This window comes from Malus domestica, chromosome 14 (assembly GCF_042453785.1).
Source record: "Malus domestica chromosome 14, GDT2T_hap1".
Taxonomy (NCBI): domain Eukaryota; kingdom Viridiplantae; phylum Streptophyta; class Magnoliopsida; order Rosales; family Rosaceae; genus Malus; species Malus domestica.
The window spans coordinates 10289175-10305459 of NC_091674.1; the positions used below are offsets into that span (position 1 = coordinate 10289175).

The 16285-nt window shown below is 38.5% G+C and overlaps 1 protein-coding gene across 1 annotated transcript; it reads left to right on the forward strand.

Moving 5' to 3' along the window:
• Positions 1-8779: 8779 nt before the first annotated feature.
• LOC103415063 (uncharacterized) lies at positions 8780-9541 on the forward strand. Its single transcript, XM_008353425.3, has 2 exons — positions 8780-8812; positions 9077-9541. The coding sequence occupies exons 1-2, from the start codon at positions 8780-8782 to the stop codon at positions 9539-9541; spliced, it is 498 nt and encodes a 165-aa protein (XP_008351647.3).
• The last annotated feature ends 6744 nt before the right edge of the window (positions 9542-16285 follow it).

Genomic DNA, 16285 nt, shown 5'->3' on the forward strand with positions numbered 1-16285 from the left:
AGAATCCGATCACTACTTAAGTTCTGTAACGAGGACTTAACCGAACATGATCTTCTGGAGGAACATATTCGACCTTCAATGCCATTAATATTGTCCTGCAACAATAATATCAGGCGCAGAAGTTCACCAAATTTTTGGATTTGATATATGTTCTACTTCTCATTGAAAAGCAGAACCAGCTTTTGATGAAGAATCATCAAGCTCGACCTCTTGGCTTGCATGTCGCGCCTGAAACACACCTTACAGCCACCTTACAACTTCTAGCAGCCACAACCGACGGAGATCCTGTCGTGGCCATGGACAGGGGCAGCAAGCTCCACCACGGGCCTAAGGTCCACTGAACAGAGGCCCATCCAAAGGACGAAACTTGACCCAGAAACGCCAACCCCAGGCCCCGAATGCCCCAAACTTCAAGAACAAGGGAAAAACTACCGTTCAATCGGATTTCACTGAACTGGACATGTTCTATTGTTGTGGATCAAAGGATCATTGTTCACGCATATGCCAAGCTACCCCTGAGGCCATTGCCAAGTATCATTCACGTCGTAAGTCTAACTTTGCACATATAGCAATCCCCGAAGCGACTACTACAACTCTGAAGGTTTCAAATTTTCATGAGGCATCCGTTCCTATGGAAGAATGAATTTAGACATGGTTTTTAGGGCGTTTAACCCCTAGTGGACTAGGAGTGGTCGACCCCCCCTATTTTCTAGATTTATGGTTTAGTTTTTTTTCGGACAATTTTTCTTAGTATTTGGAAATATTTGTTTGGTTTGGTTTGTTTTGAACTTTGGATATTATTTTATGGACAATTATTTCTCAAATTGATTAATTGAATAAATGGAATTATACGTATGCATGTGACCGATTCAATTAATTTATTTTTAGGTATGACTAGTGGGGAAGTTAGTTGTCTGGCTGATAGTACAACTACGCACACCATATTGTGTGATAAACACTATTTCACTAACTTCGTACCTAAGAATGCACCTCTGACAACCCTCTCAGGTTCAACCAACCTGATAGAAGGATACGGAAAAGCCCATATAATGTTGTCCAATGGTACTGAATTAACCATTATAGAGGCACTCTATTCTCCACATTTTAGAAGAACACTGCTAAGTTTCAGATATTTGAGATAATCATTATCATGTTGAAACCACTGAAGAGAATGGTTCTAAATTTCTTTATATCACTTCTTACGAATATGGTCGGAAGCATATTCACAAGAAGCTAGAACGTCTCTCGAGTGGGTTGTACATAACAACCATTCGATCCGTAGAGACACACCATGTGGCCAACCCTAGTGCTGGGTTCCAGGACACTCACTCGCTTTGGCATTATCGAATGGGACACCCCGGATGAGATATGATGTGCCATATCATTAAAGCATTTCATGGTCATCACTTGAAATCTTATCACAGCCATCCCCCTTGCAAAGCATGTTCCTTGGGGAAGTTGAACACTCAACCCTCCATTACAAAAGATTATTCATGACCCCTCAAAATTTCTTCAGAGAATTTAAGGGGATATTTGTGGACCTATCCAACCAACATACAGACCATTTAGATACTTTATGATGTTGATTGATGCATCGACACGATGGTCACATGTCTGCTTATAGTCTACACGCAATGCTGCATTTGCAAAACTCCTAGCACAAATTATTAAGCTTAGGGCTTACCACTCTAATTATCCGATCAAGTCAATTCAAGTGGATAATGCTGGAGAGTTTACATCACAGACCTTTGATGATTATTGCATGTCTGTTGGGATTTAAGTTGAACATCATGTACCTCATGTTCACACCCAAAATGGCTTGACAAAAGTTTTCATAGAGCGCCTTCAAACAATAACTCGGACTTTGGTTATGCGAACCAATTTGCTGGTATTTGCCTGGGGCCACACAATATTGCAAGCAACTATGTTAGTTTGCCTAAGGCTCACCGCTACCCAACCTCATTCACCATTACAGTTGGTTACTAGATACGAGCCTGACGTTTCGCATTTACATGTGTTTGGGTGCGTAGTCTATTTACCAATAATGCCACCATTACGTACCCAAATGGGTTCTCAAAGAAAAATGAAAATTTATGTCGGTTATGATTCACCATCAATTGTATGCTACTTAGAACCCTTGACAGAAGATCTCTTTATAGCACATTTTGCGGATTGTCACTTTGATGAAACAGTCTTCTCGTCGTTATGGGGAGATAAGATCATTAACGTTCTTGTATAACACCGCGAATTGTCGTGGATTAATCCCACTATGACTCATTTAGATCCACACACGCCTCAATCTAAAACTGAAGTGCGACGAATTCTAGATCTTTAAAGCATTGCTCAAAGCATGCCAGATGTTTTTACTGATCTAGCGAAGGTAATGAGATCACATATACCCGCTGCAAACGCACCTACAAGGATGGACGTACATATCGTATGTTGTAACGTTGTCATGGAAGGCCGAACCATCCCCAAGGGTAGGGTGGCTGCACCTCCCACACAGCAAGGTACATTAGCGGCTAACTAATCACCTGCTTCTACCCTGAAGCGTGGCAAGCCTATTGGTTCAAAGGATTCACAACCCCGAATGAGGAAATTGACAAACTAGTGAACCTAGTCTGAATTCGACCATTGCTTACTTATCCATTCCAACGCATGAGGTTATTCTAGATTACGGTGATGCTTCATATGAAACATGTCGGCCTCCTAAGAATCGTGAGATTTCGGTCCATCACGCAGTATTGGATGAGGTTTGGAATCAAAATAAAATGATAGTTTATAATGCATTTGCGTATATCGTTGCTTCCGATATCATGCTTAGCGATGACATTAAACCACACTCCGTTGATGAATGTCGACATAGAACGGACTGGTCAAACTGGAAACAAGCCATCCAGGTTGAACTCAATTCGCCCACGAAACGTAAAGTGTTTGGGCTTGTAGTTCTTACTCTACCACATGTGAAGCCTATGGGCTACAAGTGAGTTTTTGTGAGGAAGCGTAATGAGAATAATGAAATAGTGCGATATAAAGAACGCCTCGTAGCACAAGGCTTTTTTCAACGCCCTAGGATTGATTACGAGGAGATGTATTCCCCTGTAATGGACGTCATAACGTTCCGCTACCTTATCAGTTTGGTAGTTTCCGAAAATTGAATATGCAACTTATGGACGTGGTAACCACATATCTTTATGGGGATCTAGATACAGAAATGTATATGAAAGTTCCAGAAGGACTTCCATTGACTGGTTCAAATAGTTCTAGACTGTGAAACACTCTCTCAATTAGATTGAAGAGGTCACTCTACATATTGAAACAATCCGGGCAGATATGGTATAACCGTCTGAGTGAATATTTGAAAAGTCAGGGTTATATGAACAACGAACTATGCCTATACGTGTTCATTAAGAAGTCACATTCCAGATTTGCAATCGTTGCAGTTTATGTCGACGACATGAACCTTATCGGAACTTCAGCATAGCTTGAGAAAATTGTTGAGCATTTGAAATCAAAATTTGAGATTAAAGATCTTAGGAAAACTCGATATTGTCTTGTCCTAGAGATTGAGCATTGTTTGGATGGAATCTTAGTACATCAATTGAACCACAACTAGAAAGCGTTGCATTGTTTTAATGAGGATAAAGCGATGCCTTCGAGTATTCCTATGGTCGTTCAGACTCTAAATGCTAAACAAGATCCCTTCCATTTGAAGGAGGATGAAGAAGAGATTTTGGAGCCTAAAGTTCCATATCTAAGAGCAATTGGTGCTTTATTGTACTTGGCTCAATGAGCTAGACCCGACATCTCTTTTGATGTTAATCTTTTGGCTAGATACAACAATGCTCCTACACGCAAACACTGGAATGGTGTTAAGGATATTTTTCGCTACCTCAAGGATACGACAGATTTGGACTTGTTCTACACCCACGAATCCTCGAGAGGAACCGGCTCCCCTCTCGGTCCTCGGGTTGATTCATGCCTCGTTGGTTACGCAGATGCTGGTTATCTGTCTGATCCACATAGGCCAATTTCTTAAATGGGTTATGTATTTACTGTTTAAGACACCACTATATCTTGGAGGTCTACTAAGTAAATGCTAGTGGCAACTTCTCGCGATAGTACTTTTGGCTAAAAGCAGTTATGGAACATATTCGAAGTACTAGTGGTCTTTCATCCGTCATTCACCTTCCTACGACGATCTTTGAAGCCAATGCAGCATGTATCGAGCAGTTACAGAATGGATACATCAAGGGAAACAACACCAAGCACATAGCGCCGAAGTTCTTTTACTCTCACCAGCAACAAAGGCATTAAAACATTGAAGTCAAGCAAATCTGTTCCCAGGACAACTTGGCCGACCTCTTCATAAAGTCACTGCCCAAGTCTACTTTTCATAAACTCGTCCAAGTAATCGGTATGTGTAAATTATCTGAATTGAATCTCTTGTAGTCTTATTTGTAAGTTATGTTTAACTCAGGGGGAGTATCCTGAAGCATACTCACTAGATCTTAATGTACTCTTTTTCCTACGATTAGGAGCATTTTTCCCACTGGGTTTTTGATACCTAACGAGGTTTTAACGAGACACCCATCATGAGATGATCATACTCTGTTGAGTTCACTACTTTCCTCATGTTTGATGTTTATTTTAGACGTTATGCATACTTCTCACTTTTCTCCTTAGTCTATGGGTTTTCCTCATTCCTTGGGTTTTACCATAGCGACGTTTTGTGAGTTTTACTACCAATGCATACTTACGTTACTTGTGTTTGAGACTCGCATTCACCCTTTATGCCGACGACTTCATCAATTGTTCTACCTCAACTGCTGAAAACCTGATGCGAAGTTTTGTTTAAGTATTTACACACTCAAGGGGAAGTGCTGCAGTCCTATCGGATTAGAAATGTGATTGTGCAAATCCTAGTATATCTAGGAGTATCTTGTAGTTACCTATTAGAAGTTGATTACCTATTAAGAGATGTAATCCTATAAGGGTAAGGATTCTACCCTTCCTACTACTATAAATAAAGGCATAAATGGGTGATACAACACACACCTCAAGATTAAATCTCTCTCTTTCTCTCTTGTTGTCGCAGGCCCCATCTCTTTCTATTCCTTAGATCACTCAGTTAATTAGGCCTACAACAGAAATAAGTTTATTTTAACAAAAAATCATCCACTAACTTTATTTAATGTAAATGGCTAAATATTTAATGAAAAAGGACAAAATATAATATAATAAAGAAAAATACTTAAACCTCATAACTAAAAAGATACCCCACGTGCAAAACCAAATTTTCTTTTTCCAGCAACCACCCTTGACGGAAGACCCATTCCGTCAATTAATCCTACTACCTTATTAAACATGAAATGATCAAATGGACTCCACCGTCCCCACAAAACTTGTTTTTGTTTAAAGGAAACTTCCCTTTCCTTTGCCTGTGCTCCAATCACCATTCAAATTCAATGATAATGGTTTCTTACTTTCAAATTAACCCAAGGGAATGAAATTGAGCTTGTCCAACGAAGGAGAAACCCTTGGAGCTCCAAAATTGGGTGGCCGATCGAACCTAGCTTCCTCTGCCTCACCCAATCGCCGTTCCTCAGGCCATCTTCAACCGAAGGCTGGCCAGAATGCTCGTTTTAGCCCTCTGGCCCTCCAAGATATTAATATTTTAATGAACAGTACAAGGACATATTTGCATCCGTCTCCAACTGAGGGCCAAAGGGCCATAGGGCTCGTTTTAGCTCTGTCACAAAAAACCGTCTTCAACCGAGGGCCAAGGGGCCAAACATAATTTATTATTTAAATTTAAAAACTACAACAACTTAAATTCAAATCCAACAACAACTTAAATTTAAAAACTACAACTAAAATTTAAAAACGACGAATTAAATTTAAAAACAACATTAAATTTAAAAACAACATTAAATTGAATTTAAAAACTACAAATAAAATTTAAAAACTACAAATAAATTTGGGGTGTGATATCCACACACCCATTTTTACTTCTTACACACCCTTTTAATTTTCAGCCGTCGGATTGGATGAATTGAAGATGATCAAAGGACAAAAATCAACAAGGGTGTGTGAGAAGTAAAAATGGGTGTGTGGATAGCACACCCCATAAATTTAAAAACAACATTAACTTAAATTTAAAAATGACGAGGCCATTTGAAAATTATTGAAAAAATTGAAGGATAGATTTTTGAAAGAGGAAAGAAAATATGAGAACTGAAATGGTGTAGGAATGGTCAAAATTTTGTGAGGAATGGTGAATGAATGGTTTAGGTATTTATAGGAAAAAAAATAGAATTTTTAAGAATTAAAAAAAAAAGGCCATAAAAACCTAATATATATAAATTGAATCCAACGGTAACTGGCGCCAGCTAGCCGTTGGATTCAAATTTCTTTTTAAGCATTCATGTCGGTTATAACTTACATGATTAATGGTTTTTCTGGCCAGCCCTTTGGCCCTTTCAAATTTCCTGGGGTCCTCTCAGATTCCACGAGCTCTCTAGCTTAATCCTCATTGGAGACGGTTTTAAGATTATTTCCAGCCATCTGGCCTTCTAGAACCTTCGGTTGGAGATAGCCTTATAGCCAACACAATGAAGATGATATCCTATACGAGTGAAGCGCCTTATATTCCACCGACCTTGGCCGCATCTTCCGACGATTGCCATGTCAGCGACTTCGCTGTTGGAATCAAACCCTCGCTCCTCTTTGTCTTCGTTGTAATTTCATCCTCCTCGGCCTCGGTCATGGCGCGGTTGCCAGAAACTCAACTAGGCCCAACAAAGGCTGCCATGGCTAAGTGCAGAAAGGAAGTCAAATGAGCTGAAGAGGTGGATGACGAGTCCATCAGAAGGTGGACTCTGCATGCATTTTGATCGATTAAGCTTTTCAGTCAGTGTGAGAGTTGAGGATGGAGGAGGAGTGAGTGTTTGAATTATGGAGGTCGATTGGTAGAATGGATTTTATAGAGAACCCAAGGGTCTAAAGGTGGGTCTCAGACTTCAAGTCAATGTATTGAAGATCATTTGTTACTTGTGGGACCTACGTTCCATGTGGAGTAAATATGTTGTACCCACTATTTGAATTGAGTTAATATTTGTTTAGACATAAGATTTTGGCCTTTGATTGGATGAAGTATTTAGGATCCATAAGCTGATGAGAGGTACTAATCTCATTTTCTTGTTAATTACTTATTTCAAATTAATGTTTGCATGTTTGTGATCCATAAACTTAGTAATGTTTCTATAAAAAAATTAAAAAATAATGGCTTTTGTTTTTACTGCACTTGATCACTACTGGTTTTTTAAGATCAAGAAATAGTTCAGTTTTAGAAATAGTATGTTTTTGCACAACTTTTCTAAAAAAATAATATAAACAAAAACTGGTTTGTTAACTGCGTGTTTTTTCCCTTCCAGAAATTGTGTGGCCTATTTTGGTTTAGTTTCATAAATAGTGTGCGATTTTGCGGTTGTCCAAAAATAATTTGCGTTATCTTGATTCAATTTTAAAAATAGTGTGGGTTATTTTGTTGTATTTCTAGAAAATATTTATTTTGTTCACTTCCAAAAATAATGTGGATTATTTTGATTCAATTTCAAAAATTGTATATATAATTTTTGTTCAATTTCAGAAATCATTTGTGTTATTTTGCTATAGTTATAGAAATAATGTGGGTTCTTTTGATTCCGTTTTTAGAAATAGTGTGGATTATTTTGCAGTAGTTCCAGAAATATTGTGGGTTATTTTGGTTTAGTTTCATAAAAAAGTGTGGGTGTTCTTGGTTTAGTTTTAGAAATAATTGTATTTTAGTTGTAGTTCCAGAAATAGTATAGGTTAATTTGGTTTAGTTTCAGAAATAGTGTGAATTATTTTGCTATAGTTCCAGCAACAGTGTTGGTTATTTTGGTTTTGTTTCAGAAATAGTATGGGTTATTTTGTTTCGGTTTTAGAAATAGTTGTAGTTCCAGGATTGGTATGTGATACTTTGATTCAATTTTAGAAATACTTTTAGTTATTTTGCTGTAGTTCCATAAATATTATGGGTTATTTAGGTTCAAATTCAGAAATATTGTGCGTTATTTTGGTTCTGTTTCATAAAAAGTGTGGGTGTTTTTGGTTTAGTTTTAGAAATAATTGTAACTTAGTTGTAGTTCCAGAAATAGTATAAGTTATTTTGGTTCAGTTTCAGAAATAGTGTGAATTATTTTGCTGTAGTTCCAGCAATAGTGTCAGTTATTTTGGTTTAGTTTCAGAAATAGTGTGGTTATTTTGTTTTGGTTTTAGAAATAATTGTAGTTTTGTTGTAGTTCCAAAAATGGTATGGGATACGATGGTTCAGTTTCAGAAATAGTGTTAGTTATTTTGTTGTAGTTCCAGAAATAGTGTGGGTTATTTAGGTTCAAATTCAGAAATAGTGTAGGTTATTTTAATTCAGTTTTAGCAATAGTTGTAATTTTATTGTAATTCTAGAAAAATGTGGGTTATCTTGGTTCAGTTTCGGAATTAAAGTGGGTTAATTTTTTTTTTTGTTCTATGAATAGACCTAGACATTGTGTCCCATCTTCACCAAATACTGGAAACGGATAAACCTATTATCCAAATACTCACCAAGCAAACTCCAACAAATATTTTTCCAATTGATGTTTCTCAGCTATCATCCAAGTACTAAAAATTAATCACTTCCAAATGCAAATCCCAAATCCCAAACGCAATCTTGCAAATTAAACTAGACTACCCATCCTGACATTATTCTGCTGTGATGACTGCTGGAATAGCATTGCTTTCTGCAGAAGTACACATTTTTTTATCAACAATTAATATGAAAGGACTTTAAAAGACACAAAGGCCTCGTTTGGCAGGTCAGACTGTACTGACTATTTCTGTCGGATAGGATAAATAGTCACCGGATAATACTGACTAAATTAGTCGGGTGTTTGGTGCAGTATCGGACTATTGATCGTATTATTTATATTGTGTTTGGTATTATATCGGATAGGAGAATCAAACTTAAAATAAAATTTAAAAAAAAAAAAACAGAATTCATCTATTTTCCCAGATCTCTCCGCCGCAACCCCCAAATCCTTCCTTCTTTCCATTCTTCTTCTTCGTCTGCTTCGCCATTTTCAGCACCACCATCGACAACTCCAGCTACAACTTCTCAAAATCCTCCACCTCCTCCTCTGTCGCCTCCCTCAAATCCTTTAAATCATCCCTCCCTCAAAACCCCCAAATCTACGACCTCTCTGATATCCGCTCCGCGACCTCTAACTTCCTCCCCCATCACCGCCTCTCCTCCTCCTCCTGGCACTGCTCCATCCACTCCGAAGATACCGTCGTCTTCCAGCGCAAGTCCCGCAACCCGAAGAACCCGAGCTACACCGTCCTGTCGTCATGGCTCTCCCGGATACAGATCGCTACCGACCTCGCCCACGGCCTCGATTACATCTACCACTGCTCCGGCCTCAACTCTACATTTGTCCACAACCACATCAAGGGCTCCAGCATCATCGTCTCCGAGTAGGACCGCCTCGTGCTCGGCGCCAAAATCTGCCACTTCGGTACGACAGAGCTGAAAATGGCAGAGTTGGTCGAGTTCGAGAAGGCGAGAGAGAGGGCAAGAGAGAGGGGGTCGAGTTCGAGCGGAAAGCGAGTGGAGAGGAAGGAGAGCGAGGCCGACTAAATTATACCGTGAATTTGGACGGTATAAGCAGTCGGGTAAGCGCCGGATAAAAAAGTGGGCCTGGATTATTTAATCCGGTGCCTATTTAATCCAAACGGCACCAAACACCGTACACCGTATTATTAGTACTATCCGATGCTCTATACGGTGTGCCAAACAGGGCCAAAGAGGTCAAGCCATAAGGAAATTGGATGATTTTAATAAACTATTTAAGATTTATATGTACTAGCAAAATAATTAAAATAAATTTTAAGAGATAATTAGATAATAAAAAAATCATCCCTCATGTTAAAGAGGAGGTGCCAGATAATGAAGCACTTAACAAACTGAAAAGCAAAAAGCATGAAGAAACATATTTGATCGTTTGTTCAAGCTCTCGAGTCTCGACCTACTCTTTGATCACTTGCCCTCTAAACAAAGCAGCTTCAGATTCCCGGTCGCCGCCATCTCTACCTTCATCATTAATTCGACTGGAGAAATTCAATAACGAAAACAAAACCATAAATTGTAATAAGAACCGAAATCGCATATGCAAATCTCTTAAACAAGAAACTAATCGAACGAGAAAGAGAGCGTGTTATATTGACAATAGAAACTGAGCTCTAGAGGCTCGATACTGAGACGCTCGCCCATGCTTATCAGATTTAATTGATTCAACTGATTCGAGAAATGGTGGAATTTGAATTGAAAACGAAAAACAGGGTGGAAAAAGCGAGAGAGGGAGAGAGAGACACAAGTTTGGTAATACTAAAATCAATAAAACCTACAACTAGGACAAACAAAAGAAGACTGAATCTGGATAAATCTACAATTAGAAAATTTGGGGTCTTCTCCATTTGGATGTGTGCATAAAAAAGTTAATAGGGACGAAGGCTGCATTTGGATGACAGAATAAACATACTTGTTTAAGTTGAAATTATTTTGAGCCATTTGCATTTGGAGATGTGAAAGCCTAAAGGAAAACGATGGGCAATCAATTTGGACCAATTGCAGCTAGCCCATGTTGAACTGCAAATAAAGTCCACATAATTTGAACTTCCTAATCACTCTCTCTTAGTGACTCAACAAGTCTAAATACTACAAACTATATTAAGTGTTCATTAACACACAATCACCTGTTCGATGCACCAAAGAACCTCATCTCTCTTGGCAACTTATTTGCTCTCATAAAGCCCACCAACAAAAATTTCAATTTGCAAAATTAAATTGTAATAAAATAAAAATTAAACCCAAAAACAACAATTAGAAACTAATTCCCCTCATAATTTCTCTCAAAAGTTATCAAGTCATGTTCTGAAACTAATTGCCCAACTCTAATGTCCTATGAATGTCAACTTCTGACGACTCGGCAGCCGATATTGGCTTTGTCACGGCCTAATAGAAACCATATCTAGACAGCATAGGACACCGTGAAGTATGCTAGCGATGATCCAAGGGGACGAACATAAACAGATGATGAAGGATGTATTTGGTAATGATTGTACTGCTTGCACCTCAGGTACGACAGCGATGATCCAACTCGCTAGATTTCTTCGACGAAAGGTAGATTCGGAAAGTCATACGACATCTCTGCTTCTTTCCAAGCCTAGATATGCACCTATTTATCACATCCATTAGGATTTCCATCACCTTTTTTAGAGTTTGACGGAGAAGAAGATCGGATGATGGCAGATGTAATGAGAAAATTACAGAAATTAGGCTAAATTACATTTTACCCCCTCAGGTTTAGGGTCAATTTCAATTCCTTATAACATCTTTAAAACATTTCAATTTCATACATTTACTTTCATTTTATTTTAATTTCATACATTTACTTTCATTTTATTTTAATTTCATACATTTACTTTCATTTTATTTCAATTTCATACATCCGTTAGAAAATCTGTTAAGTAAACCGTTAAGTGATGACGTGACAAATATGGGATCCACATTTGTGCTGACATGGCTGTCAAATTTGTGCCACGTGGCAAAAATAATATTTTTTATGCATTTAAAATATTATAATAATTTACCCTTAAAAAAAAAAAAACCTAAAACTCATCTTCCCCAACCCACTTCTCCCTCTCCTCTCTCTTCACCTCCCATCTCTTCTCTCTCCCCAAACCCACTCATCCCTCTTCACCTCCGACCCACCTTTTGCTTCAAGGCACCAGTACTACGAATGCCATGTGTGCACTAGTACTCCAGCGCCCCCAACACGCGCCGCCCGAGGTCGATTCGCCATAGCCTTGCCATGTTGTCGCCGACAATAAGGTCGGAGTCGAAGTAGATGATGCGGCAAATGCCCAATGGGAGGAGATCCCCGAGGTAGATGCACGCATAGTTCAAGGGCTGATCAAGAGCGTGGCAGACGAAGTATGAGATCTTGTCCTGAACGAGGTTGGAGTCGAAGTGGTAGAGGTGGAAGGTAAGTCAAGGGAAGGTGGAGGTGATGACGTGGTGGAGGTCGGAGGACCGGCGACTGCGGTGAGAGGTGGCGATGAAGTGGAAGACTATGCTTTCGAGGCAGGTAGCGTGACAGAGGATAGAGAAAACACCGACAACAGAGTCGCGGAGGTAAGTGGTGTCCAATGTCATGGCAATGTGGATGATGCAGGTGTCATAGTGGGAGTTCTGGTCCAACGAGGACCATGCGGTTCAAGGGCAACCTTGTTCGTTGAGGAATGAAAGTGCTTCTCGGAACTTGGGGAGCTCGACAGTGGTGGAATTCACTAGAAATTGTACGGCTGCAGCCAGGAAGTAGGTCAAATTAATTATTTTTTAAGGGTAAATTATTATAATATTTCAAATGCATAAAAATTATTATTTTACCACATGGCACAAATTTCACAGCCATGTCAGCACAAATATGGATCTCATATTTGCCACGTCATTACTTAATTGTTTACTTAACAGATTTTCTAACGAATGTATGAAATTGAAATAAAATGAAAGTAAATGTATGAAATTGAAATGTTTTAAAGATGTTGTAAGGAATTGAAATTGACCCTAAACCTGAGGGGGTAAAATGTAATTTACCCCAAAAATTAATATGAGTTTATAGACTTTCTCTCTGCATATGAAGGAAACGAACTAAATAAACGGGTGAGAAAACTTGACGTTATGAGTACTTGGAAGCTCGATAGATTATTTTGGTTGGGCCAATTTTAGTGGGATGATTTGATATTAAGTTTTGTACTAACCATTAAATAAACTTATAACATGATTTTTGGTTAAAATCTAAAGTTTTCAAGCCATTTTAGTTAGTTTTTCTTTATTAGAGGTGGGGGAGGATAGGCTAAGCCTCACAATGGGCGAGCCATAATAATGTGGTTCCAATTCATTTTTGACAAGAATTGAACCTAAAATCTATCACTTAAACCATCTTCAACCCTGGCCAAAAACCTAAAAATATCCAAAAAATTTAGGTTTTAGCCCAGAAACAACTTTTCTGCTCCAACGCTTCTAGCCTAAAATTTTAGCCCTAGATTATTAAAGAATGAATTTAGGCTAATTTTTTTCTTAAATTAACTTTAAAAAAAATTATTTAAACTATTGTAATTTAATTTTATGAACATTTTAATCTAAAAATACTTAAATTCCGATAAATATTAAAAAATCACTAAATCAACACATGAAACTCACCAAACTTTCAACTTTCACCAATCTTTCAACTTTCATCAATCTTCCTCTATATAAACACATGTTGAATATCAGTTGATCACACAATCTTTCAACTTTCAATCATCCTCTATATTCACCAATCTTTCAACTTTCAAAGTGTTTTTGTTTCCTAAAAATCCTCAATATCTCATTAATAGGTGATAGAAGAAGGCATAGCTGGGCAATGCAGATGGCACAAGACCAAGCAAGCCTTGACATTGAGGATACATAAATGATCAACACAGAAGCTGAACTTGCAAACTTGCTTATGCAATATGAGCAATATGATGAATCTAACTATCGTGGTTCTGTCACGGGGTGTTCATTTGTGCAGCGTGATAGAGAAGAGTGTCATGACCGAATGATGAAAGATTATTTCATCGAACATCTGAGATTTCCTGCTCATGATTTTCGGAGGCGGTTTCGAATGAGGAGGAAGCTTTTTAATAGCATCTTGAACGCAGTTGTCAATCATGACCACTACTTTGCAAGAAAGATAGATGCCATCAGCCGACAAAGTCTATCATCTCATTAGAAGCTCACTTCTGCATTTCGGATGCTAGCTAATGGTGCTTTGCAGACTCAACTGACGAGTATTGCTAACTTGCGGAGAGTATTGCTATTGAGAACTTGAAGCACTTCTATCAGGAAATTCAAGCCATATATGGAGCCACATACCTCCGCAAGCCAAATTGTGAAGACTTGAAGAGGCTTGTACGCAAGGCTGACAAAAGAGGCTTCCCTGGTATGATAGGAAGTCTCGATTCTATGCATTGGGAGTGGAAGAATTGTCCTACCTCTTGGGCTAGCCAATTTAAAGGTCGTCATAACAAGCCAATCATCGTGCTCAAGGCTGTGGCATCTTACGACACATGGATTTGGTATGCATTATTCGGCACTCCTGGATCAAACAAAGATATCAACGTTCTTTGGTCTTCACCTCTGTTCGATGATGTTGTCAATGGATGGGCACCAAAATTTCGGTACAAGGTAAATGGTAATAGGTATGAGCTAGATTACTACCTAATGATGGTATTTATCCTAGTTGGTCTACCTTTGTCAAAAGTTTTTCTCATCCCGATAGTTCAAAGAAGAAAATATTTCGCAGAGGCAAGAGCCTTACATGAAGGATATGGAAAGAGCGTTCGGGACAAGATCGATGGGCCATTGTTAGATGGCCTGTACGACTTTGACATACCGAAGACTTCCATTCAATCATGATGACGTGCATAATTTTGCACAATATGATTGTGGAAGATGAGTACATCGAAATTGAAGAAGATTCAGATGAAGATGTGGATGATGACCAACCAACACATGCGAGAGCTATTGCAAGAGATGTTGAATATCTCGCTGAAACCACATATGAGACCCGACAGGATATGGTCACATTGAGTGAGTATATGAGCCGTTTAAATAGAATTCAAGCTCTTTAAGGTCATGCCACACTTCGCAAGGATTTGGTTGAGCATGTATGACGCCGAGAAGGTGAACGTTGTTGATGTTGGTTGAGCATTTATGTAATAATTTTAAATGTACTATGTTGGTATTTTCTAGTAATAAATTTAAGTGTCTTCTTGTGCAAAGTATTTTGTGTAGTATGTTGGATAAATTATTGAAAGGAGGTTGAATTATTGAAGGCATCTATTCTACATCAAAGTGTGGAATAATAAGTACAATAATTATTGAAGGCATCTAGATTAATAGAAACAATAATTAATACACACGACAATTAATAAAGTACATAAACTTAATACAAACGACAATTAATAAACCAACATAATCACATAAACTTAATACAATCAAAAATTCATAAACTACATCAACTTAATAATGATATGCACCATCTTGATTTGGTGATGGACTTAATGGTGGACTTGGGATATAGCCTTGAGATGAATTATCATGTTGAAATATACTCCTTCTGGCATCCATTTGCAAAATTTCTTTTTGCTTACCACATAATTACTTCTTCCTCTTTGGAGTGTATTTGTTGAGGTCCTCCATCATCAAATTTATTTCGAACCTCTCTTGCTCCCTATCCCCTTCTTCCTTCATTTGCAAATGCATTCAGGCCATTTTTTCTTGGCGAGCACTATGGGTTTCGCTCAATTTTGCAATTCCGGTAGCAATCTTGGGACTTCCCTTTTCTCTTTGCTTCCTTTTACTTATCTCTTCCCGGGGCCTTGCAAAAGAAGAAGTTGGGGTCATTTTTTCAACACCTTCATTGACACCTTCATTTGCACCTTCATCAAAATCATTTTGCGGCGGGGCTTCACTATGAAATAATCTTCCCCATTGTTGGTCCGCATCGGTTCCCCACCTCAAATAATCCTTGAGGACATTCCAAGTATGATGCAACTTAAAAGCTTGATTTTTTGGTGTAATTCTTGTCTTGTAAATTGTCATTGCTTTGTCACCCTATGCATCAAATAAGTAACATGACAAATAAAATATCAACAAAGAAACTCACAATTTCTGAGAAGCTTCTTCCACTAGGCATGTCAACTGTGACTCTCTCTAAGCTTCCCTTCCACAAAGTGCACGTTTTTTTTTTTTTTTTTTTTTTTTACCGTTAGATTTGATTATATTCGATCTAAGTCATTGAATTCAATAAATATATAAATATAAAACTAAAAAAAATAATTTGAATGTGGACCGTTGGCTTAACCAACGACCCTTTTAAACCCAACCGTTGGATTGAAAAAGGTAGCCCAACGACTATAGACAGCTACTGACAACCGAGGGACACGCCCACGTGGGTGGGGTCCGCCTCGGCTAAGTCTTTGGCCCGTCTGCGTGTGGGGCAATTCGGGTTGGCATCTGGGCTTCACAGCCCGTGGTGCACTTGCACTGGCTGGGGTCCACTCCAATTTGTGGCCTAAACTTGGGCCGATATTTGGCCCCAGGATGAGTATTAGGTTTTAGGTTAGTTTTAGGCCA